The 17200-nt window shown below is 36.4% G+C and overlaps 1 protein-coding gene across 5 annotated transcripts in view; it reads left to right on the top strand.

Moving 5' to 3' along the window:
- The window catches only part of LOC138324137 (TOM1-like protein 2), a 134513-nt gene that overhangs the window by 56642 nt on the left and 60671 nt on the right, over nt 1-17200 (top strand). For 4 of the 5 annotated variants that reach the window (XM_069269222.1, XM_069269220.1, XM_069269219.1 and 1 more), the window contains exons 6-11: nt 3332-3391; nt 4133-4162; nt 7803-8093; nt 8398-8476; nt 10156-10346; nt 11999-12086. In XM_069269222.1, coding sequence (XP_069125323.1) covers nt 3332-3391; nt 4133-4162; nt 7803-8093; nt 8398-8476; nt 10156-10346; nt 11999-12086 — 739 coding nt within the window. The remainder of the gene's footprint in view (nt 1-3331; nt 3392-4132; nt 4163-7802; nt 8094-8397; nt 8477-10155; nt 10347-11998; nt 12087-17200) is intronic. The other variant, XM_069269221.1, reaches the window with a different exon arrangement.

Raw genomic sequence — 17200 nt, 5'->3', positions numbered from 1 at the left:
AGACAAACACATGATGTAGATCTATATCAACTAAAGTTATTTTTTACACAGACACACCCTGATCTTGATCTGTATAAACTAAAGTTTACTATTTACACAGACACACCCTGATGTAGATCTATATAAACTAAAGTTTACTATTTACACAGACACACCCTGATGTAGATCTATATCAACTAAAGTTTACTATTTACACAGACACACCCTGATGTAGATCTATATAAACTAAAGTTTACTATTTACACAGACACACCCGTGTGTAGATCTATATAAACAAAAGTTTACTATTTACACAGACACACCCTGATGTAGATCCATTAAACTAAAGTTTACTATTTACACAGACACACCATGATGTAGATCTATATAAACTAAAGTTTACTATTTACACAGACACACCCTGATGTAGATCTATATAAACTAAAGTTTACTATTTACACAGACACACCTGATGTAGATCTATATAAACTAAAGTTTACTATTTACACAGACACCCTGAGTGTTGATCTATATAAACTAAAGTTTACTATTTACACAGACACCCCTGATGTAGATCTATATAAACTAAATTTTACTATTTACACAAACAAACCCTGATGTTGGTCTGTATCAACTAAAGTTTACTATTTACACAGACACACCCTGATAATAGATCAGTACAAACTAAAGTTTACTATTTACAAAGACACACCCTTATGGAGATCTATATAAACCAAAGTTTATTATTTACACAGACACACCCTGATAATAGATCAGTACAAACTGAAGTTTACTATTTACACAGACAAACCCTGATGTAGATCTATATCAACTAAAGTTTACTATTTACACAGACACACCCTGATGTAGATCTATATAAACTAAAGTTTACTATTTACACAGACACACCCTGATGTAGATCTATATAAACTAAAGTTTACTATTTACACAGACACACCCTGATGTAGATCTATATAAACTAAAGTTTACTATTTACACAGACACACCCTGATGTAGATCTATATAAACTAAAGTTTTACTATTTACACAGACACACCCTGATGTAGATCTATATAAACTAAAGTTTACTATTTACACAGACACACCCTGATGTAGATCTATAAAACTAAAGTTTACTATTTACACAGACACACCCTGATGTAGATCATTAAAAACTAAAGTTTACTATTTACACAGACACACCCTGATGTAGATCTGTATAAAACTAAAGTTTACTATTTACACAGACACACCCTGATGTAGATCTATATAAACTAAAGTTTACTATTTACACAGACACACCCTGATGTAGATCTGTATAAACTAAAGTTTACTATTTACACAGACACACCCTGATGTAGATCAGTTAAACTAAGTTTACTATTTACACAGACACACCCATGATGTAGATCTATATAAACTAAAGTTTACTATTTACACAGACACACCTGATGTAGATCTGTACAAACTAAAGTTTACTATTTACACAGACACACCCTGATGTTGATTTGTATCAACTAAATTTACTATTTACACAGACACACCCTGATGTAGATCTGTATAAACTAAAGTTTTACTATTTACACAGACACACCCTGATGTAGATCTGTATCAACTAAAGTTTACTATTTACACAGACACACCCTGATGTAGATCTTTATAAACTAAAGTTTACTATTTACACAGACAACCACATGATGTAGATCTGTATAAACTAAAGTTTACTATTTACACAGACACACCATGATGTAGATCTATATAAACTAAAGTTTACTATTTACACAGACACACCCTGTTGTAGATCTTTACAAACTGAAGTTTACTATTTACACAGACACACCCTGTTGTAGATCTACATAAACTAAAGTTTACTATTTACACAGACACACCCTGATGTAGATCTATATAAAACTAAAGTTAACTATTTACACAGACACACCCTGATGTAGATCAGTACAAACTAAAGTTTACTATTTACACAGACACACCCTGATGTAGATCTATATAAACTAAAGTTTACTATTTACACAGACAAACCCTGATGTTGATCTGTATCAACTAAAGTTTACTATATTACACAGAAACACCCCTGATATAGATCAGTACAAACTAAAGTTTACTATTTTACACAGACACACCCTGATGTAGATCTATATAAACTAAAGTTTACTATTTACACAGACACACCCTGATGTAGATCTGTACAAACTGAAGTTTACTATTTACACAGACACACCCTGATGTTGATCTGTATCAACTAAAGTTTACTATTTACACAGACACACCCTGATGTAGATCTTTATAAACTGAAGTTTACTATTTACACAGAAACACCCTGATGTAGATCTTTACAAAAAAAAGTTTACTATTTACAAAGACACACCCGTATGTAGATCTATATAAACTAAAGTTTATTATTTACACAGACACACCCTGATGTAGATCCATTAAACTAAAGTTTACTATTTACACAGACACACCATGATGTAGATCTATATAAACTAAAGCTTACTATTTACACAGACACACCCTGATGTAGATCTGTATAAACTAAAGTTTACTATTTACACAGACACAACCTGATGTAGATCTATATAAACTAAAGTTTACTATTTACACAGACACACCCTGATGTAGATCTGTACAAACTAAAGTTTACTATTTACACAGACACACCCTGATGTAGATCTATATAAACTAAAGTTTACTATTTACACAGACACACCCTGATGTAGATCTGTACAAACTGAAGTTTACTATTTACACAGACACACCCTGATGTAGATCTATATAAACTGAAGTTTACTATTTACACAGACACAACCTGATGTAGATCTATATAAACTAAATTTTACTATTTACACAGACACACCCTGATGTAGATCTGTACAAACTAAAGTTTACTATTTACAAAGACACACCCTGATGTAGATCTATATAAACTAAAGTTTACTATTTACACAGACACACCCTGATGTAGATCTATATAAACTAAAGTTTACTATTTACACAGACACACCCTGATGTAGATCTATATAAACTAAAGTTTACTATTTACACAGACACACCCTGATGTAGATCTATATAAACTAAAGTTTACTATTTACACAGACACACCCTGATGTAGATCTATATAAACTAAAGTTTACTATTTACACAGACACACCCTGATATAGATCAGTACAAACTAAAGTTTACTATTTTCAAAGACACACCCTTATGTAGATCTATATAAACTAAATTTTACTATTTACACAGACAAACCCTGATGTAGATCTATATAAACTAAAGTTTACTATTTACAGACACCCTGATGTTGATCTGTATCAACTAAATTTTACTATTTACACAGACACACCCTGATGTAGATCCCGGACTGAATAGGATGAGACCTGGGAGTAGCACCAGAGCTGTGAGTACTTGTCTTGTCACCTAGAAATATGGATTTCCTTCTCTTGAGCTATAATTAAAGATAGGATATAGTCAAGGGGCGGTTTTTTGCTCTAAGTTTTTCTCATATAGTGCACTCATAAGTATAGTAATATCCACTTTCTGTTTATATAACACATTATCATTGTTACAGAGAATTTTGTCCTTGTTGTTACCTGGAATGTGATTAAAGCAAACACAATTATAGTTTGTTATTGGCAGAATTAAATCACTCATTGTTGTAATTAAGTGGAACCTTTAATCAAATTGAAAAACATATTCACCAAATGTTTCATTGGTGGAACTGGTCTTATTCTAATTCAATATCTTTGCTTTGCAATGATTTCTTTATTTTGAAAAGTGTTACACATGTGGCATTGTTATGACATGTTCTGAAATCATTACAGGTAATTTGCCTGTATCTAGTACTAGTAGATTAGACTGAGAAAAAGATACAAAAATTCATGTTTGTGATATTCTAAATTTGCATATTACAGACTGAGTTATCAGCACTTGCAGGTAGTATTGATTGTGACGTCATGTATTGGGGAGCGTAACGTCATAAGTTTCGGAGAAAACGACATGAATTGTGCTCATAAAATAATGAGGTAACAATCGTTACCTACCCGCAAGGGAGCTAACTCTGTAATATGCAAAGACGGAATAAGTATATATGAGTGATTTACGCTGTGATTATAGAGTTCCCTGATTCATTACACTGCAGGCCAAGTATATGGTAGCTGATGATCTCAAGGTTGGCTTTGTTTCATTATATGCATGACAATATATCTGCTTTACTCCAGTCTATTGATCATCAGTCTATATCATTACTTTGTAACATCAATAGTTTGGGGTTTGGTGCATTCACAGTATTACCTATTGGAAAGTGATTCCAATAAAATTTACACCATTATACTACATGTTTGCTGTTTTTATCGTTCAACAGCCGCCACAAAAACAAATTTCTACATAAGTAACATAACATGCTACGGAGTACTTCATTGTTCAAAGACTCAAGTTACATTGTATCACTAGCCCCCTACTTATGTAAGATAGTTACATTGTATTACTAGCCCCCTAATTATGTGGGATGGTTACATTGTATCACTAGCCCCCTAATTATGTGGGATGGTTACATTGTATCACTAGCCCCCTACTTATGTGGGATGGTTACATTGTATTTCTAGCCCCCTACTTATGTGGGATGGTTACATTGTATTTCTAGCCCCCTACTTATGTGGGATGGTTACATTGTATCACTAGCCCCCTACTTATGTGGGATTGTTACATTGTATCACTAGCCCCCTACTTATGTGGGATGGTTACATTGTATTTCTAGCCCCCTACTTATGTGGGATGGTAACATTGTATCACTAGCCCCCTACTTATGTGGGATGGTAACATTGTATCACTAGCCCCCTACTTATGTGGGATGGTTACATAGTATCAATAGCCCCCTACTTATGTGGGATGGTTACATTGTATTTCTAGCTCCCTACTTATGTGGGATGGTTACATTGTATCACTAGCCCCCTACTTATGTGGGATGGTTACATTATATCACTAGCCCCCTACTTATGTGGGATGGTTACATAGTATCAATAGCCCCCTACTTATGTGGGATGGTTACATTGTATTTCTAGCTCCCTACTTATGTGGGATGGTTACATTATATCACTAGTTCCCTACTGATGTTGGATGGTTACATTGTATTTCTAGCCCCCTACTTATGTGGGATGGTTACATTGTATCACTAGCCCCCTACTTATGTGGGATGGTTACATTGTATTTCTAGCTCCCTACTTATGTGGGATTGTTACATTGTATCACTAGCCCCCTACTTATGTGGGATGGTTACATTATATCACTAGTTCCCTACTTATGTGGGATGGTTACATAGTATCAATAGCCCCCTACTTATGTGGGATGGTTACATTGTATCACTAGTCCCCTACTTATGTCGGATTGTTACATTGTATTTCTAGCCCCTTACTTATATCGGATGGTTAAATTGTATCACTAGCCCCCTACTTATGTGGGATGGTAACATTGTATCACTGGGCCCTACTTATGTGGGATGGTTACATTGTATTTCTAGCCCCCTACTTATGCCGGATGGTTAAATTGTATCACTAGCCCACTACTTATGTGGGATGGTAACATTGTATCACTAGCCCCCTACTTATGTGGGATGGTAACATTGTATCACTAGCCCCCTACTTATGTGGGATGGTTACATTGTATCATTAGCCCCCTACTAATGTGGGATGGTAACATTGTATCACTAGCCCCCTTCTTATATGGGATGGTTACATTGTATCACTAGCCCCCTACTTATGTGGGATGGTTACATTATATCACTAGCCCCCTACTTATGTGGTATGGTTACATTGTATCACTAGCCACCTACTTATGTGGGATGTTAAAATTGTATCACTAGCCCCCTACTTATGTGGGATGGTTACATTGTATCACTAGCCCCCTACTTATGTGGGATGGTAACATTGTATCACTAGCCCCCTACTTATGTGGGATGGTAACATTATATCACTAGCCCCCTACTTATGTGGGATGGTAACATTGTATCACTAGCCCCCTACTTATGTGGGATGGTTACATTGTATTTCTAGCCCCCTACTTATGTTGGATGGTTACATTGATCACTAGTCCCCTACTTATGTGGGATGGTTACATTGTATCACTATCCCCCTACTTATGTGGGATGGTAACATTGTATCACTAGCCCCCAACTTATGTGGGATGGTAACATTGTATCACTAGCCCCCTACTTATGTGGGATGGTTACATTGTATCACTAGCCCCCTACTTATATGGGATTGTTACATTGTATCACTAGCCCCCTACTTATGTGGGATGGTAACATTGTATCACTAGCCCCCTACTTATGTGGGATGGTTACATTATATCACTAGCCCCCTACTGATGTTGGATGGTTACATTGTATCACTAGCCCCCTACTTATATGGGATGGTAACATTGTATCACTAGCCCCCTACTTATGTAGGATGGTTACATTGTATCACTAGCCCCCTACTTATGTGGGATGGTTACATTATATCACTAGTTCCCTACTGATGTTGGATGGTTACATTGTATCACTAGCCCCCTACTTATATAGGATGGTAACATTGTATCACTAGCCCCCTACTTATGTAGGATGGTTACATTGTATCACTACCCCCCTACTTATGTAGGATGGTTACATTGTATCACTAGCCCCCTACTTATGTGGGGTGGTTAAATTGTATCACTAGCCCCCTACTTATATGGGATGGTTACATTGTATCACTAGCCCCCTACTTATGTGGGATGGTTACATTGTATCACTAGCCCCCTACTTATGTGGGATGGTTACATTGTATCACTAGCCCCCTACTTATGTGGGATGGTTACATTGTATCACTAGCCCCCTACTTATGTGGGATGGTTACATTGTATCACTAGCCCCCTACTTATGTGGGATGGTTACATTGTATCACTAGCCCCCAACTTATGTGAGATGGTTACATTGTATTTCTAGCCCCCTACTTATGTGGGATGGTTAAATTGTATCACTAGCCCCCTACTTATGTGGGATGGTAACATTGTATCACTAGCCCCCTACTTATGTGGGATGGTTACATTGTATTTCTAGCACCCTACTTATGTGAGATGGTGACATTGTATCAATAGCCCCCTACTTATGTGGGATGGTTGCATCATTAATTTTGACTCGATAGCAATGTATTGTGGATGTGAGAGCATGTTATGCATGTATATTTGTTTGTTTGGTGTTATGGAGGGTGTTGGGGGCGACAGATGATGATGATATTTATTGATGATATTTGTGGGTTGTATGTATTTATTGATGATATTTGTGGGTTGTATGTTTGTTTGGTGTTGTGGATGGTGTTGGGGGCGACAGATGATGATATTTATTGATGATATTTGTGGGTTGTATGTTTGTTTGGTGTTGTGGATGGTGTTGGGGGCAACAGATGATGATATTTATAAATGATATTTGTGGGTTGTATGTGCTGGTATATTGTGTTAGCAGGTGTTTACATGTGTCAGCTTTTTAGATGAGGTGTAGTTTCAATAAGAGGTGGCTTTTTTGGCTGTCTAAGTACTGGTCAGATGACTAAGTCTGAATTTACTACAACAGCTCAATCACTTCTAATTCTTACTAGAATGTATAATACCATTGATAGATTGAACTTGTCAATGATAAAGAATGAATTATTTGTATGCTCAGAGGACACCTGTTGTTTTGACCATGGCATATTCTCATCTAATGCATGATTTTGTTACAAAGGGATTCTAACTGATTAACAGAGAATAATAAAGGTCTTAATTTTCAGTAGCTAGAAGTGTTTTCCATTTTCTTTATTTAGCCACGTTCAGGTGCAGGAATGGCTCCAGGCATGGCTCCAGGATTGGCTCCTGGTATTGCTCCTGGAATGTCTCCGGGAATAGCTCCGGGAATGTCCCCAGTGCCTGTCCAGCCTGCCCCCCAACCAGTCCACCCTGCACAGACCGGAGGACCTATCAACCCTACCATTGACCAGATGTCCAAGTTAAAAAGTGAGCTCAACGTGGTCCAGGGAAACATTCGCGTGATGGGCGAGATGTTGAGTGAACTGTCACCCACAAATGTTGACCCCTCTGACCTTGAACTTTTACAGGTTTGTCACTTCAATAGTATCCCCTTATTGTATTTGTATTTTGGAAGTCTTAATTGCTTCTTCACTTACACAATAATTCTGGGATTAAAATGTAGTGGAACAAGAATGTATTGTGATTGGTGCAGACCGTTATGTTGCTGTAATATGTCGTTTGATTATCTAGTGGTCATGTAATCAGTACATGGAAGGAAGAATTCCATTGATGCTTTATTGAGAGATGGAGCTGGGCCTGATCCTCTTCAATATGACTGTCATAGTGAAGCAGAATGTCTTATTACATTTAATGATTTTGTGCTTTCTTCAGGAACTAAATCGCACAAATCGACAAATGCAGCAAAGATTGGTGGACCTGCTTGATAAGATAGCTAATGAAGAAATAACAAGTAGGTGGACAGACCCAATCTGTAGGATGCTGTTTAACATACAGATATAGTACATAGACTTTGGTAGAATGTTGTACAGATATAGTACATAGACCTTGGTAGAATGTTGTACAGATATAGTACAAAGTACATAGACCTTGATAGAATGTTGTACAGATATAGTACATAGACCTTGGTAGAATGTTGTACAGATATAGTACATAGACCTTGGTAGAATGTTGTACAGATATAGTACATAGACTTTGGTAGAATGTTGTACAGATATAGTACATAGACCTTGGTAGAATGTTGTACAGATATAGTACATAGACCTTGGTAGAATGTTGTACAGATATAGTACATAGACCTTGGTAGAATGTTGTACAGATATAGTATATAGACCTTGGTAGAATGTTGTACAGATATAGTACATAGACCTTGGTAGAATGTTGTACAGATATAGTACATAGACTTTGGTAGAATGTTGTACAGATATAGTATATAGACTTTGGTTAGAATGTTGTACAGATATAGTATATAGACCTTGGTAGAATGTTGTACAGATATAGTACATGGACCTTGGTAGAATGTTGTACAGATATAGTACATAGACCTTGGTAGAATGTTGTACAGATATAGTACATAGACCTTGGTAGAATGTTGTACAGATATAGTACATAGACCTTGGTAGAATGTTGTACAGATATAGTATATAGACCTTGGTAGAATGTTGTACAGATATAGTACATAGACTTTGGTAGAATGTTGTACAGATATAGTACAAAGTACATAGACCTTGGTAGAATGTTGTACAGATATAGTATATAGACCTTGGTAGAATGTTGTACAGATATAGTACATGGACCTTGGTAGAATGTTGTACAGATATAGTATATAGACCTTGGTAGAATGTTGTACAGATATAGTACATAGACCTTGGTAGAATGTTGTACAGATATAGTACATAGACCTTGGTAGAATGTTGTACAGATATAGTACATGGACCTTGGTAGAATGTTGTACAGATATAGTACATAGACTTTGGTAGAATGTTGTACAGATATAGTACATAGACCTTGGTAGAATGTTGTACAGATATAGCATATAGACCTTGGTAGAATGTTGTACAGATATAGTACATAGACCTTGGTAGAATGTTGTACAGATATAGTACATAGACCTTGGTAGAATGTTGTACAGATATAGTACATAGACCTTGGTAGAATGTTGTACAGATATAGTACATAGACCTTGGTAGAATGTTGTACAGATATAGTACATAGACCTTGGTAGAATGTTGTACAGATATAGTACATGGACCTTGGTAGAATGTTGTACAGATATAGTACATAGACCTTGGTAGAATGTTGTACAGATATAGTACATAGACCTTGGTAGAATGTTGTACAGATATAGTATATAGACCTTGGTAGAATGTTGTACAGATATAGTACAAAGTACATAGACCTTGGTAGAATGTTGTACAGATATAGTACAAAGTACATAGACCTTGGTAGAATGTTGTACAGATATAGTACAAAGTACATAGACCTTGGTAGAATGTTACATAAATATAGTATATAGTATATAGACCTTAGTAGAAAAACAAAAATATAAGACACCTCAACATGCACATCATGAATTAACTATTTGTGAAATTTTTACATTATTTGTGAAGACTTTATATTAATTGTTTTTAGATGAACTTCTCCGGGTAAACGATGACATCAATAATGTGTTCCTGAGATATGAAAGGTTTGAAAAGTATCGGACGGGACAAACTGGTCAGTCAGCCGGTCAACCTGCAAGTCAGGTGTCACCTGAGCCATCCCCTCAGGACTCCCACCTTCCCCCATCTTATGACCAGATTGTCACTGGAGGTCCTGACCAGGTATGCACTACCGTTAGTTATCACCCAAAACCTCCCCTAAGGACCCCCCACCTCCCCCATCTTATGACCATATTGTCACTGGAGGCCCTGACAAGGTATGTACTACCGTTAGTTATCACCCAAAACCTCCACTCAGGACCCCACCTCCTCCCATCTTATGACCAGATTGTCAATGGAGGCCCTGACCAGGTATGTACTACTGTTAGTTTCCACCCAAAACCTCCCCTCAGGACTCCCACCTTCCCCCATTTTATGACCAGATTGTCACTGGAGGTCCTGACTAGGTATGCACTACCGTTAGTTATCACCCAAAACCTCCCCTCAGGACCCCCCACCTCCCCCATCTTATAAACCATATTGTCACTGGAGGCCCTGACCAGGTATGTACTACCGTTAGTTATCACCCAAAACCTCCACTCAGGACCCCACCTCCTCCCATCTTATGACCAGATTGTCAATGGAGGCCCTGACCAGGTATGTACTACTGTTAGTTTCCACCCAAAACCTCCCCTCAGGACCCCCACCTCCTCCCATCTTATGACCAGATTGTCACTGGAGGCCCTGACCAGGTATGTTCTACCGTTAGTTAGCACCCAAAACCTCCCCTCAGGACCCCCACCTCCCCCATCTTATGACCAGATTGTCACTGGAGGCCCTGACCAGGTATATACTACCGTTAGTTATCACCCAAAACCTCAACTCAGGACCCCCACCTCCCCCATCTTACGACCAGAATGTCACTGGAGGCCCTGACCAGGTATATACTACCGTTAGTTATCACCCAAAACCTCCCCTCAGGACCCCCACCTCCCACATCTTATGAACAGATTGTCACTGGAGGCCCTGACCAGGTATGTACTACCGTTAGTTATCACCCAAAACCTCCCCTCAGGACCCCTATCTCCCCAATCTTATGAACAGATTGTCACTGGAGGCACTGACCAGGTATGTACTACCGCTAGTTATCCCCAAAAACCTCCCCTCAGGACCCCCTACTCCCCCATCTTATGACCAGATACCTGACCAGGAATGCACTACATTAGTTATCACTAAAAACCTCCCCTCAGGACCCCCACCTCCCCAATCTTATGAACAGATTGTCACTGGAGGCCCTGACCAGGTATGTACTACCGCTAGTTATCCCCAAAAACCTCCCCTCAGGACCCCACCTCCTCCCATCTTATGACCAGATTGGCATTGGAGGCCCTGACCAGGTATGTACTGCCACTAGTTATCACCCAAAACCTCCCCTCAGGACCCCCACCTCCCCCATCTTATGACCAGATTGTCATTGGAGGCCCTGACCAGATATGTACTACCGCTAGTTATCACCCAAAACCTCCCCTCAGGACCCCCACCTCCCCCATCTTATAACCAGATTGTCATTGAAGGCCCTGACCAGATATGTACTACCGCTAGTTATCACCCAAAACCTCTGTTCAGGACCCCTGCCCCAGGATCACGAAACAGACTTAAGCCTAAATCAGTCATAATTAAGTTTAAACCAGGAGGCAGTATTCTACATTTACTGTTTCTGAGGGGAGTCTGTTTATAATTAATGTCAGTTTTCTAGTTAATATATTATCTTATAACTTTACAATTGTGTATAAAAGATTTTTTGTAGAAATAAACCTATATACTATTTTGTACAGACGAGTCCAGAACCAAGAGTTGGTAACCTTATTGACCTTGGATCAGACAGTTCTTCAACGGCTCTCAGCTCGCAGTTCTCCAACATGGGTAAATATTACATAGAACACAGAGCATCATACTAACATGGGTAAATATTACATAGAACACAGAGCATCATACTAACATGGGTAAATATTACATAGAACACAGAGCATCATACTAACATAGGTAAATATTACATAGAACACACAGCATCATACTAACGTGGGTAAATATTACATAGAACACAGAACATCATACTAACATGGGTAAATATTACATAGAACACACAGCATCATACTAACTGGGTAAATATTACATAGAACAAAGAACATCATACTAACATGGGTAAATATTACATAGAACACACAGCATCATACTAACGTGGGTAAATATTACATAGAACACAGAGCATCATACTAACATGGGTAAATATTACATAGAACACAGAGCATCATACTAACATGGGTAAATATTACATAGAACACAGAGCATCATACTAACGTGGGTAAATATTACATAGAACACAGAGCATCATACTAACATGGGTAAATATTACATAGAACACAGAGCATCATACTAACATGGGTAAATATTACATAGAACACAGAGCATCATACTAACATGGGTAAATATTACATAGAACACAGAGCATCATACTAACTGGGTAAATATTACATAGAACACAGAGCATCATACTAACATGGGTAAATATTACATAGAACACAGAACATCATACTAACGTGGGTAAATATTACATAGAACACAGAGCATCATACTAACATGGGTAAATATTACATAGAACACAGAACATCATACTAACATGGGTAAATATTACATAGAACAAAGAACATCAAACTAACATAAATATTACATAGAACACACAGAACATCATACTAAACATGGGTAAATATTACATAGAACACAGAGCATCATACTAACATGGGTAAATATTACATAGAACACAGAGCATCATACTAACGTGGGTAAATATTACATAGAACACAGAACATCATATATACTAACATGGGTAAATATTACATAGAACACAGAACATCATATATACTAACATGGGTAAATATAACATAGAACACAGAACATCATACTAACGTGGGTAAATATTACATAGAACACAGAGCATCATACTAACATGGGTAAATATTACATAGAACACAGAGCATCATACTAACGTGGGTAAATATTACATAGAACACAGAGCATCATACTAACGTGGGTAAATATTACATAGAACACAGAGCATCATACTAACATGTGGGTAAATATTACATAGAACACAGAATCATCATACTAACGTGGGTAAATATTACATAGAACACAGAACATCATATACTAACATGGGTAAATATTACATAGAACACAGAGCATCATCATAAATATAACTAGAACACAGACACTAAACGGGTAAATATTACATAGAACACAGAGCATCATACTAACGTGGGTAAATATTACATAGAACACAGAGCATCATACTAACATGGGTAAATATTACATAGAACACAGAGCATCATATACTAACATGAGGTAAATATTACATAGAACACAGAGCATCATACTAACATGGGTAAATATTACATAGAACACAGAACATCATACTAACGTGGGTAAATATACATAGAACACAGAACATCATACTAACATGGGTAAATATTACATAGAACACAGAGAACATCATACTAACGTGGGTAAATATTACATAGAACACAGAGCATCATCATACTAACATGGGTAAATATTACATAGAACACAGAGCATCATACTAACGTGGGTAAATATTACATAGAACACAGAGCATCATATACTAACATGGGTAAATATTACATAGAACACAGAACATCATACTAACATGGGTAAATATTACATAGAACACAGAATCATATATACTAACATGGGTAAATATAACATAGAACACAGAACATCATACTAACATGGGTAAATATTACATAGAACACAGAGCATCATACTAACATGGGTAAATATTTACATAGAACACAAGAACATCATACTAACATGGGTAAATATTACATAGAACACAGAGCATCATACTACATGGGTAAATATTACATAGAACACAGAACATCATACTAACATGGGTAAATATTACATAGAACACAGAACATCTATACTAACAGTGGGTAAATATTACATAGAACACAGAGCATCATACTAAACATGGGTAAATATTACATAGAACACAGAGCATCATACTAACATGGGTAAATATTACATAGAACACAGAGCATCATACTAACATGGGTAAATATTACATAGAACACAGAGCATCATACTAACATGGGTAAATATTACATAGAACACAGAGCATCATACTAACATGGGTAAATATTACATAGAACACAGAACATCATACTAACATGGGTAAATATTACATAGAACACAGAGCATCATACTAACATGGGTAAATATTACATAGAACACAGAACATCATACTAACATGGGTAAATATTACATAGAACACAGAACATCATACTAACATGGGTAAATATTACATAGAACACAGAGCATCATACTAACGTGGGTAAATATTACATAGAACACAGAGCATCATACTAACGTGGGTAAATATTACATAGAACACAGAGCATCATACTAACATGGGTAAATATTACATAGAACACAGAACATCATACTAACATGGGTAAATATTACATAGAACACAGAGCATCATACCTAATGTGGGTAAATATTACATAGAACACAGAGCATCATACTAACATGGGTAAATATTACATAGAACACAGAGCATCATACTAACGTGGGTAAATATTACATAGAACACAGAGCATCATACTAACATGGGTAAATATTACATAGAACACAGAGCATCATACTAATGTGGGTAAATATAAAAGACACAGAGCATCATACTAACATAAAATAACATAGAACAGAACATCATACTAACATGGGTAAATATTACATAGAACACAGAACATCATACTAACATGGGTAAATATTACATAGAACACAGAATCATATAAACGTGGGTAAATATTACATAGAACACAGAGCATCATACTAACATGGGTAAATATTACATAGAACACAGAGCATCATACTAACGTGGGTAAATATTACATAGAACACAGAACATCATACTAACATGGGTAAATATATTACATAGAACACAGAGCATCATACTAACATGGGTAAATATTACATAGAACACAGAACATCATATACTAACGTGGGTAAATATAACATAGAACACAGAGCATCATACTAACATGGGTAAATATTACATAGAACACAGAGCATCATACTAACGTGGGTAAATATTACATAGAACACAGAGCATCATACTACTGGGTAAATATTACATAGGGTGGGTAAATATTACATAGAACACAGAGCATCATATACTAACGTGGGTAAATATAACATAGAACACAGAGCATCATACTAACATGGGTAAATATTACATAGAACACAGAGCATCATACTAACGTGGGTAAATATTACATAGAACACAGAGCATCATACTAACATGGGTAAATATTACATAACATACACAGAGCATCATACTAACATGGGTAAATATTACATAGAACACAGAGCATCATACTAACGTGGGTAAATATTACATAGAACACAGAGCATCATACTAACATGGGTAAATATTACATAGAACACAGAGCATCATAGAACACAGAATACTAACGTGGGTAAATATTACATAGAACACAGAGCATCATACTAACATGGGTAAATATTACATAGAACACAGAGCATCATACTAACGTGGGTAAATATTACATAGAACACAGAGCATCATACTAACGTGGGTAAATATTACATAGAACACAGAGCATCATACTAACGTGGGTAAATATTACATAGAACACAGAGCATCATACTAACATGGGTAAATATTACATAGAACACAGAGCATCATACTAACGTGGGTAAATATTACATAGAACACAGAGCATCATACTAACGTGGGTAAATATTACATAGAACACAGAGCATCATACTAACGTGGGTAAATATTACATAGAACACAGAACATCATATATACTAACGTGGGTAAATATAACATAGAACACAGAGCATCATACTAACGTGGGTAAATATTACATAGAACACAGAGCATCATACAGCATCATACTAACATGGGTAAATATTACATAGAACACAGAGCATCATATATACTAACATGGGTAAATATTACATAGAACACAGAACATCATACTAACGTGGGTAAATATTACATAGAACACAGAACATCATACTAACGTGGGTAAATATTACATAGAACACAGAGCATCATACTAACATGGGTAAATATTACATAGAACACAGAGCATCATACTAACATGGGTAAATATTACATAGAACACAGAACATCATACTAACGTGGGTAAATATTACATAGAACACAGAACATCATACTAACGTGGGTAAATATTACATAGAACACAGAGCATCATACTAACGTGGGTAAATATAACATAGAACACAGAGCATCATACTAACGTGGGTAAATATTACATAGAACACACAGCATCATACTAACGTGGGTAAATATTACATAGAACACAGAGCATCATATTAACATGGGTAAATATAACATAGAACACAGAGCATCATACTAACATGGGTAAATATTACATAGAACACAGAGCATCATACTAACGTGGGTAAATATTACATAGAACACAGAGCATCATACTAACGTGGGTAAATATTACATAGAACACAGAACATCATACTAACATGGGTAAATATATACATAGAACACAGAGCATCATACTAACGTGGGTAAATATTACATAGAACACAGAGCATCATACTAACGTGGGTAAATATTACATAGAACACAGAGCATCAGGGTGTAACACACAGAGCATCATACTAACGTGGGTAAATATTACATAGAACACAGAGCATCATATATACTAACAGGGTAAATATTACATAGAACACAGAGCATCATACTAACGTGGGTAAATATTACATAGGACACAGAGCATCATACTAACGTGGGTAAATATTTACATAGAACACAGAGCATCATACTAACGTGGGTAAATATTACATAGAACACAGAGCATCATACTAACGTGGGTAAATATTACATAGAACACAGAGCATCATACTAACGTGGGTAAATATTACATAGAACACAGAGCATCATACTA

This window comes from Argopecten irradians, chromosome 5, assembly GCF_041381155.1.
Source record: "Argopecten irradians isolate NY chromosome 5, Ai_NY, whole genome shotgun sequence".
Taxonomy (NCBI): domain Eukaryota; kingdom Metazoa; phylum Mollusca; class Bivalvia; order Pectinida; family Pectinidae; genus Argopecten; species Argopecten irradians.
Note: the sequence above shows the minus strand (reverse complement) of the source record. Positions and strands in the feature narration are given on the sequence as shown.